Source organism: Chaetomium strumarium (genome assembly GCF_033439665.1).
Source record: "Chaetomium strumarium strain CBS 333.67 chromosome Unknown B0T15scaffold_3, whole genome shotgun sequence".
Classification (NCBI taxonomy): Eukaryota; Fungi; Ascomycota; class Sordariomycetes; order Sordariales; family Chaetomiaceae; genus Chaetomium; species Chaetomium strumarium.
In genome coordinates, this window is record NW_026944431.1 from 331,370 (window position 1) to 348,635 (window position 17,266).

At 58.0% G+C, this 17,266-nt stretch overlaps 6 protein-coding genes across 6 annotated transcripts; 4 read left to right on the plus strand and 2 right to left on the minus strand.

Annotated features, from left to right (window-relative positions):
* Window positions 1-1,515: 1,515 nt before the first annotated feature.
* B0T15DRAFT_509757 (fungal-specific transcription factor domain-containing protein) lies at window positions 1,516-4,219 on the plus strand (the record flags this gene model as incomplete). Its single annotated transcript, XM_062867808.1, has 2 exons — window positions 1,516-2,193; window positions 2,366-4,219. 2 exons carry the CDS (start codon window positions 1,516-1,518, stop codon window positions 4,217-4,219), a joined length of 2,532 nt encoding a protein of 843 aa, XP_062722150.1.
* Window positions 4,220-6,140: 1,921 nt separating this feature from the next.
* On the plus strand, window positions 6,141-6,761 carry B0T15DRAFT_491922 (uncharacterized protein; the record flags this gene model as incomplete). The annotated part of the gene is made up of 1 exon (XM_062866817.1): window positions 6,141-6,761. The coding sequence occupies one exon, from the start codon at window positions 6,141-6,143 to the stop codon at window positions 6,759-6,761; it is 621 nt and encodes a 206-aa protein (XP_062722151.1).
* A 601-nt stretch (window positions 6,762-7,362) lies between these two features.
* Window positions 7,363-10,513, plus strand: B0T15DRAFT_552133 (uncharacterized protein; the record flags this gene model as incomplete). Its single annotated transcript, XM_062870286.1, has 3 exons — window positions 7,363-7,379; window positions 7,529-7,868; window positions 7,919-10,513. The coding sequence occupies 3 exons, from the start codon at window positions 7,363-7,365 to the stop codon at window positions 10,172-10,174; spliced, it is 2,613 nt and encodes an 870-aa protein (XP_062722152.1). The 3' UTR covers window positions 10,175-10,513.
* Window positions 10,514-10,649: 136 nt separating this feature from the next.
* B0T15DRAFT_392983 (uncharacterized protein) lies at window positions 10,650-12,596 on the plus strand (the record flags this gene model as incomplete). Its single annotated transcript, XM_062864667.1, has 3 exons — window positions 10,650-11,039; window positions 11,521-11,740; window positions 11,812-12,596. The coding sequence occupies 3 exons, from the start codon at window positions 10,650-10,652 to the stop codon at window positions 12,594-12,596; spliced, it is 1,395 nt and encodes a 464-aa protein (XP_062722153.1).
* Window positions 12,597-12,698: 102 nt separating this feature from the next.
* Window positions 12,699-14,935, minus strand: B0T15DRAFT_501067 (uncharacterized protein). Its single transcript, XM_062867392.1, has 2 exons — window positions 12,956-14,935; window positions 12,699-12,882 (listed from the first exon to the last, which is right to left on the minus strand). Exons 1-2 carry the CDS (start codon window positions 14,785-14,787, stop codon window positions 12,732-12,734), a joined length of 1,983 nt encoding a protein of 660 aa, XP_062722154.1. The 5' UTR covers window positions 14,788-14,935; the 3' UTR covers window positions 12,699-12,731.
* Window positions 14,936-15,257: 322 nt separating this feature from the next.
* Window positions 15,258-16,923, minus strand: B0T15DRAFT_138512 (uncharacterized protein). The gene is made up of 3 exons (XM_062861851.1): window positions 16,828-16,923; window positions 16,629-16,755; window positions 15,258-16,570 (listed from the first exon to the last, which is right to left on the minus strand). Exon 3 carries the CDS (start codon window positions 16,432-16,434, stop codon window positions 15,274-15,276), a length of 1,161 nt encoding a protein of 386 aa, XP_062722155.1. The 5' UTR covers window positions 16,435-16,570; window positions 16,629-16,755; window positions 16,828-16,923; the 3' UTR covers window positions 15,258-15,273.
* Between the last annotated feature and the right edge of the window lie 343 nt (window positions 16,924-17,266).

The following is a 17,266-nucleotide window of genomic DNA, read 5'->3' on the forward strand; positions in this document are numbered from 1 at the left end:
GTGTCGCACAGATTGATGAGAAGCAATACCATACCTCCGTACAATGCAGGTTCCAAGTTTCCTGTGGCAGCCGGACCCTGACCGGACTCGTCCAAACCCCGATGTGGCTTACACTGTCGGACCAATCTGGTGGTTTCGATTTCCAAATCATTCTCTCACATCATCCATGCTCCTCGCGGAGCAACTACCGTGCAATAATCAGGCCGCCTCGTCGGGGTGTTTGGGAACCGTTACAAGAAAGAAACGCATAGCCCGAGTCATAATGCACACAAACATTGCTTACCACATAGAGCGTGCCTTTCGCGTCTGACTCGGGCAAGCATCGCGAGGTCCGATGAGGTGTGATCTGTGGCACGCTCAACACCGAACGGTTGGGGGGGAGAAGCTTGACCTATTCGAGAGAAGAAGAAGAAAACCCGTCTTTGCGTGCCGGGCTCAATAGCTTCTCCCGTATGTCAATCGCGCTAGGTATCCCTGTTCCCGTTCGCGCGCGCAACCGGCCGGCCGCGGAGATAATGGACCCACCGACGCTGAACCGGGTGCCGATGGCGCTGGGGACGCGACGATAGGACGCGGGTGTTTCCGTACCTATGGTAGGTTGGATGCCATGTGCGACACGCCACAGCAGCTCGCTCTCCGATCAGCCCCAACGCATGCAAGGAGTGGATGCTGCATAATAAGCAATGTACATAGAAGCAAACTTACCTTAGTGTGCCTAGGTAGGTATATCCGTAGTGACGGATTGATTGACTTCCCGCTTACACTACTGTGCACACAGCTAGGTTGCGGGATGTCGGCGGTTGGACCAAAGAAGGAAAGAACCCACCCACCATCGGACTGCTCACCGGACTGAACTGCCTTCCGGGCCCTCTTGCTTGCTGTACTCCGTACCTTAACTCCTCGGCAACTCCTGGTTAAATCTTGGGCCCGAACTTGCTATTTCCCCGCGAAAATCAGTATCAACCAATACCCGGAGTTCTCTGTCCGATGATTAGCCCAGAAGAGGCAAGTGTCGGTGATTAGCTTCCCAACCCCCGCATTCCGACCGAGAATGCCGGTCTGAGGCCAATATCCTCGAGGCCAGGTGCAGCCTACCGCAGCCTCAAAGTGGCATGAAAAGCCGGGCCGCGGTACTGAGAAAGGGAGTGGATGCAAAGCAGCGCCCTTCCGTTCCGTGGTGCTCCCACATGGGGCGGCCGAAAGGGGGCCATCAGGGGCGAGCAGAGAGCACTAACTAAGGCGATCACCCGAGAATTGTCGCGCGACTCGGCACACCCCTACTTTTTTCTCTTCGAGGTGTTTGCGGTGTTCCGATCCGAGCTGCAGCATACCAGGCACCCGACCTTCGAAGTGCAGCCTTGTCCCTCCAGATTATTGATCGGGTTGTTCTTCCTCAACACCGAACAACGAGGTGCCCTCCCACGCGACTTGAACCGTTGGTTGTACCATTTCTAGCGCATCGCCCGTCCGGGGGCTCCACCGGGCCATCAGCTCTCGCCCAACCCGGACGCGGCCATGGACATGGAAATGGCGGCGGACGCTGCGCCGTCAGCGGTAGCCGCGGCGCCAGCTCCGCCAACGTCTGCTGGGAGTCCCGGGAGCACCAAGCTCTCGGAACCCAGGCGGCGCAACCGGCCCGCGCTCTCGTGCATCCAGTGCAGGACCCGCAAGATCCGCTGCGATCGCAACGAGCCGTGCGCCAGCTGCTTGAAGTCGAAGATCGTCAATTGCACCTACGAGGAAGCGCGCCGTCCGAAGCCGCGGCTGTGGAGGCTCTCTCCCGCGCTGGCTGGGCACCCCGACCGTTCCTCAACCGCAGCCGACGAACGGTCCGGCAGCTCGACTTTCGCCTTTAGGGACGTGTCGATGTCGATGCAGCACCCGCGGCCGGTTTCGAATCCTTCGTCCGGTGCTGCGCCGTCCGGAAGGACCCCTGAACCCCTGTCAGCCGTTAGCCCGCGCTCGCTACCGCATGCCCACCATGCCGACCCCGGACTGGGGGCCGCGGGAGCCTCTGCTGCCCTGGCAGAGCGAGTCCGGCAGCTGGAACAACAGCTAGCCGACGCCCTCAGGCGCCCCGACTACGGCTCGCCGTCTTCGCGGTCGGGCCACACGACGTTATCCCAGGACCTTGTTGGAGCCCAATATCGGCGGCTGTCCGGGGTGAGCCCGTTGCTGAACGGGGACAAACTTGTAGGTCGCCCTTCCTCCTGTAATTACTTCGCCCCATTCGTCTTCAGCTTGTGGCATCTTCCACCGAACCCCGTTATACTGCTCCTTCTTAGCGGATAAAGGCCTGAGTGGCACCATGCGCGGTGTGATGAGAGCTTACACCATGCGCACTCGAGCTGATTGTCTTGAACAGTTTCCCCTAATCATCAACACAGCCCAGCGTATCGAATCGGACAAGGTTCATGCGCCGGACCTCTGCTTCCTCCTGCAGCAATGCAGAGATGTAGCCAAGAGCATTAGATCCGCGAGGACTCCCACATCAGCCCCGTTCCACCTCGGCAAAGCCATGCCTCCGCAGGACACCGCCCTGCGGCTAGTCGACGCATACTTCAGGACGTTTGAGAGCGTCTACAGGATTCTCCATCGACCTACCTTCTGGCGGGGATACCAGAAGTACTGGGAGAACCCTGACTATGCCGACCCGGCATTTCTAGTGCAGCTCCAACTCTGCATGGCTATCGGCACTTGCTTCCAAGACGACGCCTCGGCTCTCCGTCGCCTGGCTGCTCAGTGGATTTACGAAGCCCAAGTCTGGCTCGTCTTGCCACACGACCGGTCGCGGATCAACTTCGCCGGCTTGCAGACCATGTGTCTCCTCCACCTGGCGCGAGAGACTTGTGGGATGGGTGGTGATCTCGCTTGGATGGGCGCGGGGTACATTTTGCGAACTGCCATGTATCTCGGTCTTCACCGCGACCCGGATAACCTGCCGGACCTGCCCGTGTTCGCAGGAGAAATGAGAAGGCGTTTGTGGGCCACCGTCCTAGAACTCACTCTACAATCGAGTTTGGATACCGGAGCGCCCCCTCTTCTGTCTCTATCTGACTTCGACACGCGTCCGCCTTCTAATTACGACGATGAGCAGCTTGAAGAGAACGCCAAGCTCCCGTCAATACCTAGGCCCCCTAGCTGCTTTACTCAGACCACCGTCCAGATCGCTCTCCTTCGGTCTTTCCCCGTGCGGCTGGCCATAGCCCAGTACGTCAACCACTTTGCTTCACCGGTTAGTTGGGAGGAGACGATAAAGTGGAACAACGAGTTGAGGAATGCATACGGCGCCCTCTCCTCTATTTTCCAGCCTTTCTACGACCCCGCAGGCATCCTTCCCAAACGCCTCTCGTTATTCCAGCTCCGGCTAGCTGAGCATATGGTGCACCGCTTCTTCTTGGCGCTGAACCACCCGTGGCTGTGGGCAGCGCAGAACAACCCCACCTATTACTTCGCTCGCAAGGTGTGCGTCGAGTACTCTCTCAAGCTGTACCGAGCCATTGCTACCGGATCTCCCGCTGGCGACTCCGGGACGGCAAGCGAGTTCGACGACTTCACAAGACTCGCTACATGTGGATACGGCGCATTCCGGTCCGTCCCTACTGTTGCTATTCTGACGATCTGTCTTGAACTCTTGTGGCAAGTCCAGGAAGACCGTTCCTTCCGGCAGAGCATCAGCCTCGATCATCAGCCTGATAGGACGGCGCCCGGCAACGAAATGGATGTTAACACGTCTGTTGGCATGGGCATTGCCAGTGGTGTCGTGCCGCTACAGGAACTGCTGGAGGCGGTCAAATACTCCATAGGATGGGCCGAACGCCGCATCAGGTGCGGCGGCGAGACCAATGTCAAAGGCTATCTCCTCTTCTCCACGCTGCTATGCCAAGCCCAGGCGCTGCAGCGAGGTTCATCGGACGCAGAAGTGGAGCGTGTGGTTATCAACTACATGACCGACGAGTTGCGCCGCTGCTTGCTCCTCCTGCAAGACACAGCCGGCCGTGAGACTTCCCTGGCATCGCCTGGCAAAGCAACCAACGGCGGAAAGGCTTCGCTACCCGAGTTCAAAGGGCGGGGTGGCTCATGGGGCTCGGATGACGCAGTAAGGAGCCCTGATGGCGGTGGGTCCATGGACTATTCCGCTGATCCTCAGAAGGTTGAAGCCCGCGGGTTCAACTCCATCTTCAACGTCTACGACGCGGAATTCTTTCTCGGCACCTAGGCTCCTAAGCCGACACTTTATTATATCCCGCCAACCCCAAGGGGATTTGTCCGGTCGAGGGTACTCGTTCTGCGAGGTTCATGTCCGCCCTATACCGGACACAAGCAACTCCTGCCGCGATGTGTGCGGCCGTGTTGGATGACCCCTTAAAGGGGAAGCTTCCTCCGCAAGGATCATTCCGTTTGTCAGCCAACAGCCGCAAAATGTCATTCGAGGAAAGCGCATCATCGCCGGCTGAGTACTTCCAGTTGACCCAGGTGCTACAAATGGCTCCGGGTGTGACGCGGAGCCCCATGGAGAATGCGCCAGCACACCGAAAGTACTGGAGACTGGAACCGAGACAATGGCAGCTCGCGTACCTCGTACCAACGGTTCAACACCAGGTTGGAGACCATATCACATGCAAACGTCGATCCGCATCGGCGTACCCTTCCACAACCTGCCATATCAGCTCCGGCACCGTCCAGTCATGCGTCATGACCGACGCCCAGGTAATCACACTACTCAAGAGCACAACAGAGTACCACTGCTTTTGATGTGGTCACGGTGGATGGTACTATTCCGAGATTCGTGGACTGTACATATCAAAAGAGGCAAAGCCTCCTAATAACCATGGATCTTAAGACCGTGTCACTCTGCGGACCGAGCTGAACCGCCTTGTAGGGCCCCATAAAATCCCCGTCGACGGGAAAGGAAGGTGGGAGCATGGCATCCAATGATCCAACCCCAGCCTGGCGGGCCGACACCCAGCAGGCCCGGGTTCATGCCACATCCCGAGAGCTTGCAACGTGCAAAGCCAGCAAAGACGGGCGAACTCGAAATAGCCCGGGTCCCGCAGTTGATATTGTTTCCTGGTAATGAACAAACCGGCTTCGAGTCGTATCGAAAGGATCGACCTGTGAGATCTCTTCAGAGAAACTGGGGTCTTGCAAAGATCGTGCAGGGCTGGCCCCCATGGATTGTTGTTATTTTTGGACTCCGCCCCACACAGCTCGGTCGGCTCGATGTCTCACGGAATGCATTCCCGAGTGTGGTTATCTCTCAACAAGTGTCTTAGCCATGGATGGAAGAATGCTGGTCCAGAACCATCATTTCAGCCCTGATGATGGACTTTATCCACCCAATCGTCGAGGCACAGCCTGCTCTACTTACTGGCGGTCTCCTTCCATTGTCCATTATCTGCGCCTGAAGGGAGTTATTGCTATACCACTCCCCGACAAGGCACAATGCAAGGACATGCCATATGAGCTGCCTAATAGACTGCCCGCCGGCACTTCTCCAGCATACCTATATAAGGAGGGACATTGCAATACTAACGAATGCTAACCTGGTTTTTTACAAAAATTCTTTGCATGTCTCACAGCGCACCATTCCAGCCCAGGCTCCGAGAAATGGTGAATCCTGGTCCATCGCAAAATTGAGCCAGACCCTCAGGAAGCTTGTCTCCTTTCGGCCTCCGGACCGAGCCTATCGTGTGAAGGCTGAGCAGTGCCGCCATCCGGGGTGTGCTGCTGTGCTCCCAATCCCAATAAAGAAATGCTTGATACCGCTCGACGTCACACCGCTATCGCAATATTGAGCCACCTGCCTGAGATGCCCTCAGTCTTGACCACTGCACCATTCCGAGAGACAAGCTCCTGCTCTTGAGTCTTTTCGCGGGTAGTAGTCCGGCGGTGACGCCACTCTTCATCCCTTGCCCTCGGTGTGCTGAGTCCGTGGCCCGAAAGCCCCCATGTCCCATGCGAGACTTGGCAAAGCGCATCTGGCTAGCTCATACATATAAGGCGCTGGGCTCACTTCCCGATTTCCAGAGGGCTGCAACGGGGTCTCCCAGGTCCTGCATGTGTGTGGCCTCATCAAGCTCAGTTGATACTCCTCTGCCTTCAGTGAATCTCGAGGCAGCTGTGCCCAGCTGTCCGCCATGGACCTGCTAATAAGGCTCCTCGTTCTTTCCCTCGCTCTGGCACCGGTGCCGATCTCCTGCTCTCCGGCCGAACTGCCCGAACCGCCAGCACCCGCCGCAGTCAACGTCCCACTCACCTCAGCACCACCACCGGCGGCGGTTGTCGAACGGCGCGAGGCACTCGATATCGGCCCCCCTCCTCCTCCTCCTGGCAACATTGACTTCCAACCGGTGCCACCATCCAACAAGGGATGCACGACAACCGTGACCGAAACCTACGGGTTCCCGTGCGAGTGGAACGGGACCTTGACCACGTACCCGGCCGGGACTACCACCCAGTTCCGGCAGGTCAACTGCAACGGCTGCGATGCCGTCTATGTGAGCAAGAGCTGGTACTACTGCCCCAACCAGAAGATCAACGCGACCCGGGCCATGGACGTGCCGAGCACCTACTGGAGCACGATATGTCGACCGTCGACGGCGGCGGCTTTGAGGGATCGGGATCCGCAGCAGCAGCAGCAGCAGCAGACGGCCGCGCGGCCCACGGCAGTTCCTGAGTCTGGCGCTTATCAGACTGCGATGGTGCCTGGCCCCGACCGCCCGGTGGTGGTGGCTGCTCTCCCGACGCCGAGCGCTTGAGCTGGAGGCGAGGAAGGATGCGTTAGGGGACGCGGCGGGGTATGCGATCAGGAGCGTACAATGCCTGTCGAGTGTCTGTGGTTTACGATGGTCACGACTTTTCTTGTTGTAGGAGCCAGTGATATCGTGCATGAGAAGGGGTGAAGGGTCTCTGCGGACAAAAAGCATCATGGTTATCCTACGAGGACATGTCATGGAGAGTCAGGGGCGGGCAGCGGGCTAGATGGTGGATACCCAAGAGCCAAGTGAAGCTTTGCAAGCGGGCGGCTGATCCACGTTTTCTTTGGAAGAACAAGCATTAATGAGTAAAGCCGCATGGCAAATGGGACAACTTGTTTGGATCACCCTAGATGGGCTTTTATTTTTCTGAGAACTGTGGCCTTCTTTCAGCAGTTGTGGCGCCGCAAACAGGCAACTGACGAGCAACTGCCACTACCAAGATATACTTGGGTTTGACATCGTCGGAAGCATCTACCCTACACTTCCATCCGCGTCAGCACAGCAGCAGCATATTGTGAGGTTCATCAACAATGCACAACACAAACCGTTTCTTCACAAGGTGTTTAACCCCTTGTTCCGCCCCCTTTTCACGATCGCTGTCATGGATGCCCCTTCCTTGTCCGTGTGAAAAGCAATGGGGGCTCCACTGTATCCACTAACCGGGTTTCTGGAAGCCCAACGACGGGTTCACCAGAGCCGCAAGCTTCTAACGTTAACGTTAACCCGACGTCAACTGAACATCGCGGTCACACACATGACCAATCCAGGCATCACAAGACCATTGAGAAGGGCGCAAAAGGTTCCGGCTGGTCCAGGCCACCGCCGACCTCACCAAAAGGGCATCCCAAGAAGAAGGCACGCCGGGAGGGGGCTCCACCGCGGACGCGCGATTGGCCCCGGGATGGTGGTGAACCATCATTTTCACGTCTGCCGCCAATATCACGACCACCACCACCACCACCCCCCGTGGTTGAGTACTCCAAGGGTGAAGAAGAAGAAGAAGAAGAAGAAGAACAGCCGCGAGACTCCAAGCCCCTCCAGCTGGGCGGCTATGCGGTCAAGAAGGGACCGTCGGCATCTCCTGAGCTCAAGATCCGGGGGAGATCCGTCGGGGGCCCAAATCTGAGGCCGGATGTGACAACAACCACGCGGAACAGGTGACGGTGTGGGACAGGATTGACAGGGACTTCGCCTTGGCGGGGAACCGGATCTTCGCGCACATCGATGATCTCCAGTGCTTCGCTCGCGACAGCAGCTACCCGGGTGACCATCCCATTCCCCTGGCCACCAGCAGGGTCAGAACGCAGATGCACGAGCTCGTCAGCGTGTACCGCGGCATGACCGTGGAAGTGGATGATGTGCTATACGCGCTGCAACAGGCCACGGCTCGTGAGTACGGGCTGAGGAGGGAGCTTGAAGAAGCGCGGGCGGCGAACATCAAGCTTACGTGCGTCAAGGAGGAGCTCAATGAGCAAGCCAGTGGCCTGAAAAGCGTGGCCGAGGCAACGGAGGCACGGTTTTGTCAGCTCAAGCGCCAGTTTGAGGACCTGGAAGCCCGGCATGAAAAGCTGGAGACCAAAAGCCGCGAGCTGCAGCAGGAATGTGAGAAAGCCACGGCGGAGAAGCTCGAGTTGAAGGACTCCCTCCGGACCAAAGATGAGGAGATGCAAGTGGCGCAGGCCGAGCACCGCAGGCTGCGGAGCCTCCTCGAGCAGAGAGGCGCGGAATTTGAGGGGTTGAAGTCGGGTGTCGGCATCCTGAGGGGCTCGTTTCTGGAACGTGGGGAAGAGATCGGAAAGCAGAAGGCCGAAAACAGCAGACTGCAAAGCCTGGTCAGGGAGAGGGACGCTGAAGTCGAGGGATTGAAGTCACATATCAGCGGTCTGGAACGCTCGGTTTTGGAACGAGACGCAGAGATCGGGAAGCAGAAGGCGGAGAACATGAGACTGGAGAATCTCGTGCGCGCGAAGGAATCACAACTAGCCTTGCTGCCGACATTACCAATTACGCCTCAGTCGCCGATGGTGCCAGCCTTGTCAGCTCCGTCAACCGTGCTAATCGATCAGGCATCATCACAGCATGTCTTCCCTACTACTCCGGACTCCCTACCTGCATTCATCAAGCCGGAACCCCCCGATCCAACATCAACATCACCTCCGCCGAACATGCCTCAGGAGAGTACCCCAATCCAGCAAATCCAGCAAATCCAGGACCCGGTGCAGCAGCTTCATATGCTCAGTACAGGGATAACGAACCTCCTTAGCAGAATGTTCCACATCGATTACGAGGTTACCTGCAACGACGTCCTTATCGGTTTCCTATCGAGACTTGGAGGTACCCCTGCAGGATTCTCCATCAACATCACCCAAGCAGCCGGGTTCTGGGAGCTCAAGGACTCCTGGGAACCGTGCGCTATCACGCCCCGGGTACTGCCCTCCAGCCTCGAAGAGCATTTTATCCTCCTCTCTCTCCTGTTCCCCTTCCCTGGAGACCAACCCTCACTCATGCAGCACGAGTCAGCCTCCACCTTCAGCCTCCTCGCCTCCCTGCTCAGTTCGCTCATCAAAGCGGACTACTCGGCCTCGCCGCGCGCAGGCCTGACCTTCCTGCAGGCCATGTCCGCCTACCATCCGCAACACTCCACAGCAGCAGCACAAGAACCGCTCCCCACCCGCACAGCCCTCCTCGCCATCGTGTTCTGCGAGCTCTGTCGCGCACTGGAACATACCTACTGGCCGAACGGGCCATGTCCCAAGCGGAACTGGAATATCGGCAGTATTTTGGGTGTTGAAGCCCAGGATGCTGCGGAGAAGCTGCCTATTGGCTGGCTCGCGGCTGCGTTGCGGGATACGAATATCACTGGTACTAGTGGTAGTAGTAGTGGTGGTGGTGTTAACAACAGGGTGGAGATGGTGAAGGAGCGGTTGAAGGCGGGTGGTCCGGGAGGCGGTGTGGATCGGTTCTGCGTTTTCTCCATGCCCGTGCCGTCTACCGCTTCCGGTGAGCCTACCTCTGCTCTGACACAACAACAACATCTTCATCTTCATCAGTCCCATCGACTGGATGTGAATGACCCAGCTCCCACTCTAGAAGGGACAACAAGAACGGGACGACGAGAAAACAGCAGCGGTAAAGACATGGGGCTGCTCCACTGCGGCGACAGCAGCTGCTCCTTCCTGGTGCTGGACTTTGGCGAGCGCAGTCTGCGGCTGGTCGACTGTCGGCTCGCGTGGATGAGGCCGAACGAGGCGGAGCCGCGGAAGTTGGATCTCGTGGTCTCGCGGTCTGTTGCCGTGGCGGCGGCCGCCGCTGGGGAGCAGCAGCAGGCCGGCGAGGAGCTGATGATGCGGATCGAGGCCGCGCCGAGGGGTGTGGCGGCGTCTTGGTTGAAGTACGCGCTAGAGGATGTGTGATACTAGTAGGTGAGATAAATGTGAGGGGCGGGGAGTATCTTTTCTAGTATCTGTGGTGTGGTAAGGTAATGATGATGGTTGGCGATGATGATGTGAATTGGCCGGGTGGAGGAGGCTGTTTGTTTCGTGCCGTATAGTGTTATGGATATATTTAGGATTGGTTCTGGTATTTGACCTACCTGTAATAGTCGTGCTGATCATCGTTATCACCAGTCTGCTTGGATTGCCCAGTTTCATGTGTTTCCAAGTTCCAAAGCTTGCCCTCAAGTTTGTGGGCAACTGCCGGTGTAATTCCTCCCCGTTTGCCTCTCACGCTCTTCATACTGCAGAAATCTCCCCAAAATTACTTACAAAATTCATCATCAGGGTTCATCACTACCTTACTTATTGTCTCTGCCACATCCCCCTCTCAGCCACCCTACCAACCGACAACCTAACTAAGGTTATGGCTACCTACGGACCGCTCGAGGCCATGATGGCCAACGTGGTCATCGACAACAATGGCGGACATGACGGCGCAGACGACATCATTGACGACGACGATTACACGCCGCCGCGCGAGGCCTTCCACACCAATCCGCAGCTGTGCAAGGACTTGATTGCCCGCCTGGGCTCGCCCGTCCCGCCGCTTGCGATCCGCTCATCGTCGATCTGCATGGGCTCGGGACTCTTTGCTGCCGCAGAGATTGACGCGGGCCGCGAGATCTACTGCGTTACGCTCCAATTGGCGGCTATCGATGCTGATGAGACGTCCTTCTGTCACTGGTGTTTCAGGGACCAGACGGCCGGGTTCGGTCGCCCGTCTAAGGAAAATGGGGCGGTTAAGGCCTGTACGGGGTGCAAGACTGCCAGGTTCTGTTCTAAAGTATGCGCTTTATAGCCTAACGTACTAGGCCTCACTCACTTGAGTGCCAGACCGGCGTGGGAATTGAGAGAGAAATTGTAGCTAACATCATCATCATCATGTAGGATTGCCAGAAGCAGGCCTGGACCGGCTTCCACAAGGACGAGTGCAAGGTCCTCCGGAAAGCGCCCAAGATGAGGCCCCAGCACCTGCTCGCCCACCGCGTGTATTTCTGGCTCCAGCGCGGCCAGAATGCGCTGGGAAAGGTCCATCGGTATCTGGAGAACCACTTCAACGAATTCTCCAAGAACGGGCCCCGTATCACTGAGATTATGGACATCGCCATGGCGATTCATGAGGAGACTGGCTGCAAGGGAGAGTTGTCGCTGGTTTGGAGGACGGTGCCGGCGGTATGTCCTTTCGATTTCAAGGTCTGAATGAAGTTGACTGACCTTTTCCATAGCTGCGCATGAACTGCATCAGGCTGCGTCCGCCGACCAAGAAGGAGTCTGTCGGATATGCCTTTGATGCCGTGACAGCCACCATCAACCACTCGTGCGACCCCAACGCCTTTGTCTACTTTGAGGGTCGTAAGCTGCACATCCGCTCACTGAAGAAGATTGCTGCCGGCGAGGAGATCACTATCTGCTACCTCGATCCCACCCTCGACGTCGCTGCCCGGCAGGCTCTGCTGCAGCACGAGTACTTCTTCGACTGCAACTGTAAAGTCCCTGCTACCTACCTCACTTGCTCTGAGCTTCACACAGAATTCTAACTTGAAATCCTGAAATAGGCAATCGCTGCAGAGCCGAGCACAAGGAAAAGCTCACCCTGCTCAAACCCAGCAAGGATCTCGACCCGCTGCACCAAGCGCAGCGCGAAATCCACGCGCTCCTGCGGTCGGCGATGCGCGCGGCCAAGCACCCCGGCATCTACCCTTCGTTCGAGGACCTCCCGACGATCGAGACCAAGCTGCGCACCATCATCAACAACGCCGTTCCTGGCGGCGGCGCGGCGACGGCGCCCTGTTGTTGGCCGGAGCACCTCGAGCCGCTGCCGTCGGCCCGCCTCGTGCTGGCCAACCTCTACCTCGACCAGGGCAAGCCCATCCCGGCGCTGCGCAACGCCCTGAAGGGCAAGTTCCTCAGCATCCGCGGCCGCGGTGGCGGGCCCGAGTGGATCAACGAGATGACTGACGTGACCACGGTGCTGGTCATTGCGGGCAGCCTGCCGCGCGAGACGACGGCGGAGGATAACAACAACAACAACAACAACAACAACAACAACAACGACAACGAGACCTCCTCATGCTCCTCCTTTCCGTCGGTGGACGACATCAAGGCTGTCACGTACGGGTATCTGTATGAGACCTGTCGGGAGGCGGGGAAGGTGTTTGGCGGCGAGGCTGAGTTTACTAAGGGATTGTGCACCATGTTGACTGACATGCTGCGCACGAACCCCCGGGTGCGGGTGGGGACTAGGGAGTTTAGGGTGCAGTTTGAGAAGGCGCAGAAGGCGGTTCTGGCTTGGGCTGGGATTGATGGAGGTAGTGAGGGGGTGGGGTTGGTTCTGTCTTAGATTGACAGGAGTTGGCGGTTGCTTGGTCTACACCACGGTTCACATTGAGGGTGGCCTGAAGGTGGAAAGGGGGCATAGTGCGAGACAAATAAATGATCACAGTCTGGTTCTACAAATCTACTTACTCAGAACTCGCTATTCTTTTGTGTGAGTGGTCTGCACTTGCATCCACTCATTGTCATCGTCATCGTCATCTGATCCGGAGGGTGGAGTGTGGGTGATCTCCCAGTCCGAGTCTGGGTCTGATGTTCTCTCCTGGGCCGCTGGTGTTTCAGAAGGGAGGGTGCTGAATTGAAAAGTCAGCCGGAATCCTTAGGAAGATGAAGGGTGGGAGGAGGATGAGATGGGATAGGACTCACCTTCTTCTTCCCCCGTCATCCACCTCATGCACAATCCTGCCGTTAACCGGCTCCTCCCATTCAGAATCATCCAGGTCGAAGTCCATTCCCGGGATTCGAGACGTCATCCCAGGCACAGATCCCTCCCTCTCCGCGGCAACAAGCAACTCCCACAGCAGGTCCAGCGAGTTGCCCGCGCTCACCTTCTCGGGCCGGAACTTGAGGTACCGCGCCGCCAGCTCGGCAGTCGTCGGCGTAAGCAGCATGTTCCAGATCTCCTCGAGCGGCCTGGGTAGCGAGACGCCTTCCTCGCGCAGCCTGGCCCTCACCCATCGCCCCGAAAGCCCTTCGCGCCAGGTAATGTTCAGATCTGTCTCCCCTACGATCTTTGCAGTCCCCGTCCCCCCCTCTTCATCACCAGTGGCAGACCGAAGGGCAGAAGCAACGGGCGTCTCGCTCCACGCCGTCACTCTACCCGGCCGAGCGGGGACAAGCAGCTTCCCCTTCAACCCATCACCATCACCTTCACCATCACCTTCACCTTCACCATCTTCCCAAGAAGAAGAAGGAGGGTGTAACCACCACGACCCCAAATTTCCCAACAGAAACACCCTCAACGAAAACACAAACACCATCGCGGCCAAATCCAACATCTCCCCCAGCAACAACACCCTCTGCCCCTGCCCCTCCTCCTCCTTCTCCTTCCGGAGCACACTAAACTCAATGTCCGCCGCGTCCGTGAGGTACGCCACAGCCGCATGCATCGCCGACGCGCGGGGCTTGACAACCCGGGCCAGCCAGCGCTGGATTTCCATTCTTCTGGGCGTGAGGAGGACTGGTCTCGAGCAGGCATTATCCTGATCCTCCTCCTTCTTATGTCGGGGGAAGTGCCATGCCGCAAGCGCACAGAAGAGCGGGTTGCAAGAAGAAGACGACGCCGTTGCTGACACCGGGTGGTGGTGGTGGTGGTGGTGGTGGTGGTGGTGGTGGAAGGCGCGCGCCCCGCAGCGGAGGAGGACGTCGATGGCGGGGCTGTGCAGGGCTGACGCGGCGGCGGAGAGCGCAGTCCTATTACTGCTCCTGCTCCTACGACTAGTGGAGGAGGAAGAGAGCTTATCCCGTGGCACGAGCTCGATCAGCGCTTCCAGCACGGCCGGCTGCGTGTACCGGTTTGCGGCCTGGGCGATTAGGATTGGCAGGTAATCTGTGTTGTCGGGCATGCGCCGCGCAAGCCAGGTGACGGCGGCCGGGGAGCGGGCTTGTTGGAGGAGGGTTCTGTACAGAGCGGTTGGGGATGGGCATTGTTGTTGTTGTTGTGCCTTGTCCCGATCGTGGAGGTACAGGAGACACTCTAGTCTGCCGGAGCGGAGGAGGGCTTCGCACTTGACCCTTTCATATACCCACGCCGGGTCGTAGGCGAACGGCGATGCTGGCCTGTCGACCCATGACTGCAGGAAGTGCAGGCAGCGGACGGATCCCCGCTCGATGCACATCCCCATCAGCAGGTGCACGCCGCGTCCGCCGTTGGCGTGCAGGAGGCGGCCGTTGGGAGAGGAGGTACTAGTGGCGTCGTCTCCGTCGAACTCGCCCAGCTCAAGCGCGTCTTTCAGGGCCTTGGCGTCGTCCAGCTCGATGGCGGACCACACGGGGCTCTGACGGTTGGAGAGGAAGGGGAGACGCTTGATTTTGTCGCGCCGGCGTTCCTGGTACACCAGTCGGAAGATTGCCTTGCTCGTCAGCGCGAGGTTCAGGAGGTCTTCCCCGGTAAGCGTGCGCGATTCAACAAGGAGGCGGATCACACCGGGTTGCTCGAGGGGGTGCTGCTGGGAAGCTGGATGCTGGGCTGCTGCCATTGTGTGTTGATCGTCAGTATGGGGGACTTGTTACGTTGGGTTCGGTTACGTTGCGAAGTTGGGTGGTGAAAGCAGTAGACCTCGGAGGACAAGCGCAGCATTCATATATATATGGGTTTGACCTGAACACCTAGGCGCTTGACAGAGAATAGAACCAAGTCCTCCTGCATCGAACAGGAAGTCAGATTCCGACATGGAAGCACCACTATCATGGTCTTGGGCGACATTGTGCACAGAGTCCGTCACAAACCACACAGCAACAAATACTTTGTAAACAACTTGAACTTGGAACAGGCGCCCTCTGGCTCGCTTTGTCGTATTAAAATGTCCCTATCACGCTTTGTTCAAAACAATACACCCTAAGCTGCCTAACAGCCGCTGCCTAAGGTACCCAGCCCATAGGCGTGAAACACAACCCCATAAAGAACAGAAGAAGACAGAAAAAAAAAACTAAAAAGCTGATACATCACAAAATCACATTCCCTCTCAAACCGCGCCCCCTCCTCTCACAAGCGCAGGCCCCAACCACGCCGGCTGCATGGGGATGACCGCGGGGCCCGCGACGACAGAGTAATTGGTCGGCGCACCGGGCTCGTCAGCCACCAAGGCAATAATGGCCCCTTTCGCCTCAAACTCCGGCGGGATCGTGACTGAGATGGGGCCGCTGCCGCTGCCACTGCCAGTGTCGATGGGCACGCTGGCGTTGAGCACGCCATGAAAAAACACGGCATAGTACTGCTTCCCGTCCTTAAAGAACGCCGGCTGATGCTGGCTGTCTGACTCCGACTCTGGAAAGTGCAGCGTGATGGTCGCACCCGGCGCCAGGCTCGTCGTGTTCGGGGTGGCCGATAGGATGGGCAGTAGCTGGCGCGGGTGCGGGTATTCCGGGTTTTCGGGCGGGCAGGAGCCCGGCACGACCAGGTTGTGCGTGCTGTACAGGATCTGGTTCGCGTAGGGGAAGGTGGTGTCGGTGGGCCCCGCGAAGGGTTCCGTCTTCCAGAGGTCCGTCAGAGCCCAGAGCTCGTGGCGGGTCTCGGTCTGCGAGATGGCCGTCATGGCGCCCTTGGCGAAGTCGCTCCTGGGCAGCTGCGCCAGGCCCGTGAGGAAGGCCATGCTGGCCAGCTCGATGACCGTCAGGAAGGAGAGGTACGCCAGGGGCTCGTCCAGCGGGAACATGTAGCGGCAGGGCCCCGGCTTGATGGACGTGGGCGAGATCTGGTTCTGGAAGATGCGCAGGTGGCCGGCCTCGTTGTTGCGGATCTCCATCAGGCGGCGCCGCGTGGTGTTGGGCATGCCGGCGTCGATGAAATCCTGGTCGCTGAAGCGCTCGATGCCCTGCTGGTAGAACTCGAAGATGATCCACTCCGCCGACAGCAGGTTCTGCCAGATGTAGTCGTCTTCGCCAGGCGGGCCGTTCTCAGTCGGGAAGACGGGGTCTGTGATGTTGCCAGGGAAAGGCCGCTCGATGCCCCAGTAGCTGCTGTAGAGATCCGACGCGCCCGGGATGGGCCCGTAGGTTGGATCCGCCAGCTTCTGCGCCTCGCCCGAGTATTGGGGAGGCACGTTGCATTGTGCACAACGTGGAAGTACCGCAGCCTTGGCCGCGAGCAGCGTCGAGGCCGCCAAAAAGAAAGTGAGCCAGTGCATTATGAATAATGGGATGGTAAAGCGAAAGTGTAACAAGACGTAACTCTGGGTGGGGTAAGCTGGGTATTGTCGTGTATGTAGGAGAGAAGCGTGAGGCGAGCGAGGATCTTAAGAGGAAGCTCGTCGTACTAGCAGTCTGAGAGAAGGTACCTGTAAGCAAAGTAATCCGGAAGCAGCGAGAGACAATACCTTACCTGCAACGCGGCAATTGATCAATTGGGAAGGGACATACGTGATGGCTGTGAGCTGGCCCCTCCTAACGGGAACGATCCGTGCCGGCCTCGACTGTCTGCTCCTGATAATGGGCAGGGACATGGCTGCCTTCGTTGCTGTCAGTGCTGATGCGTCCCTTCAAAGGGAAAGACTAGGGGTGGGATGTCGTTTAAGACCTACGGCATAAGAACGGAAAGCACCTGCCGCTGCTAGACTGCCCTGAGCGCCACGGCCTGATTTGTGGGCACCCTCACCAGATGAGTGTCGTTCTTCCTCCCGCATAATGAACAGCGAAATTGTTTGCCTGGGCTGCAATTTCTGCCGGCATGGGACTTCCACCTGCTCCGCTTACAGTTACTACTGCACCTGACCGTCGAGGCTTCCGATAGCCCTCGACTAGGACGCTGATTCACGACAACAGCCAACTCGGACACAAAATAACCGGCTGTGCCAGTCTCTCCATTCAAAAATAGAAGCGTCTCGGCTCAGGTAACTGTCCAGACCAAGTGATAATGAACCCGGGAAAGATCAAGACTAACAGACAGATCCACAGCCTCGCTTCGCTGCTGTTCACCCTTGCGGTTAGACTATCTTAGTCTTTATCCGGGCGCGACACGAC

What these genes read in the sequence shown, in the direction of transcription:
- B0T15DRAFT_501067 (XM_062867392.1), bottom strand. Translation starts at nt 14,787, where the DNA reads ATGGCAGCAGCCCAGCATCCAGCTTCCCAGCAGCACCCCCTCGAGCAA. An exon ending in GATGACGGGGGAAGAAGAAG is followed by an intron (nt 12,883 to 12,955) that starts GTGAGTCCTATC and finishes TTTTCAATTCAG; the next exon opens with CACCCTCCCTTCTGAAACAC.
- B0T15DRAFT_138512 (XM_062861851.1), bottom strand. Translation starts at nt 16,434, where the DNA reads ATGCACTGGCTCACTTTCTTTTTGGCGGCCTCGACGCTGCTCGCGGCC.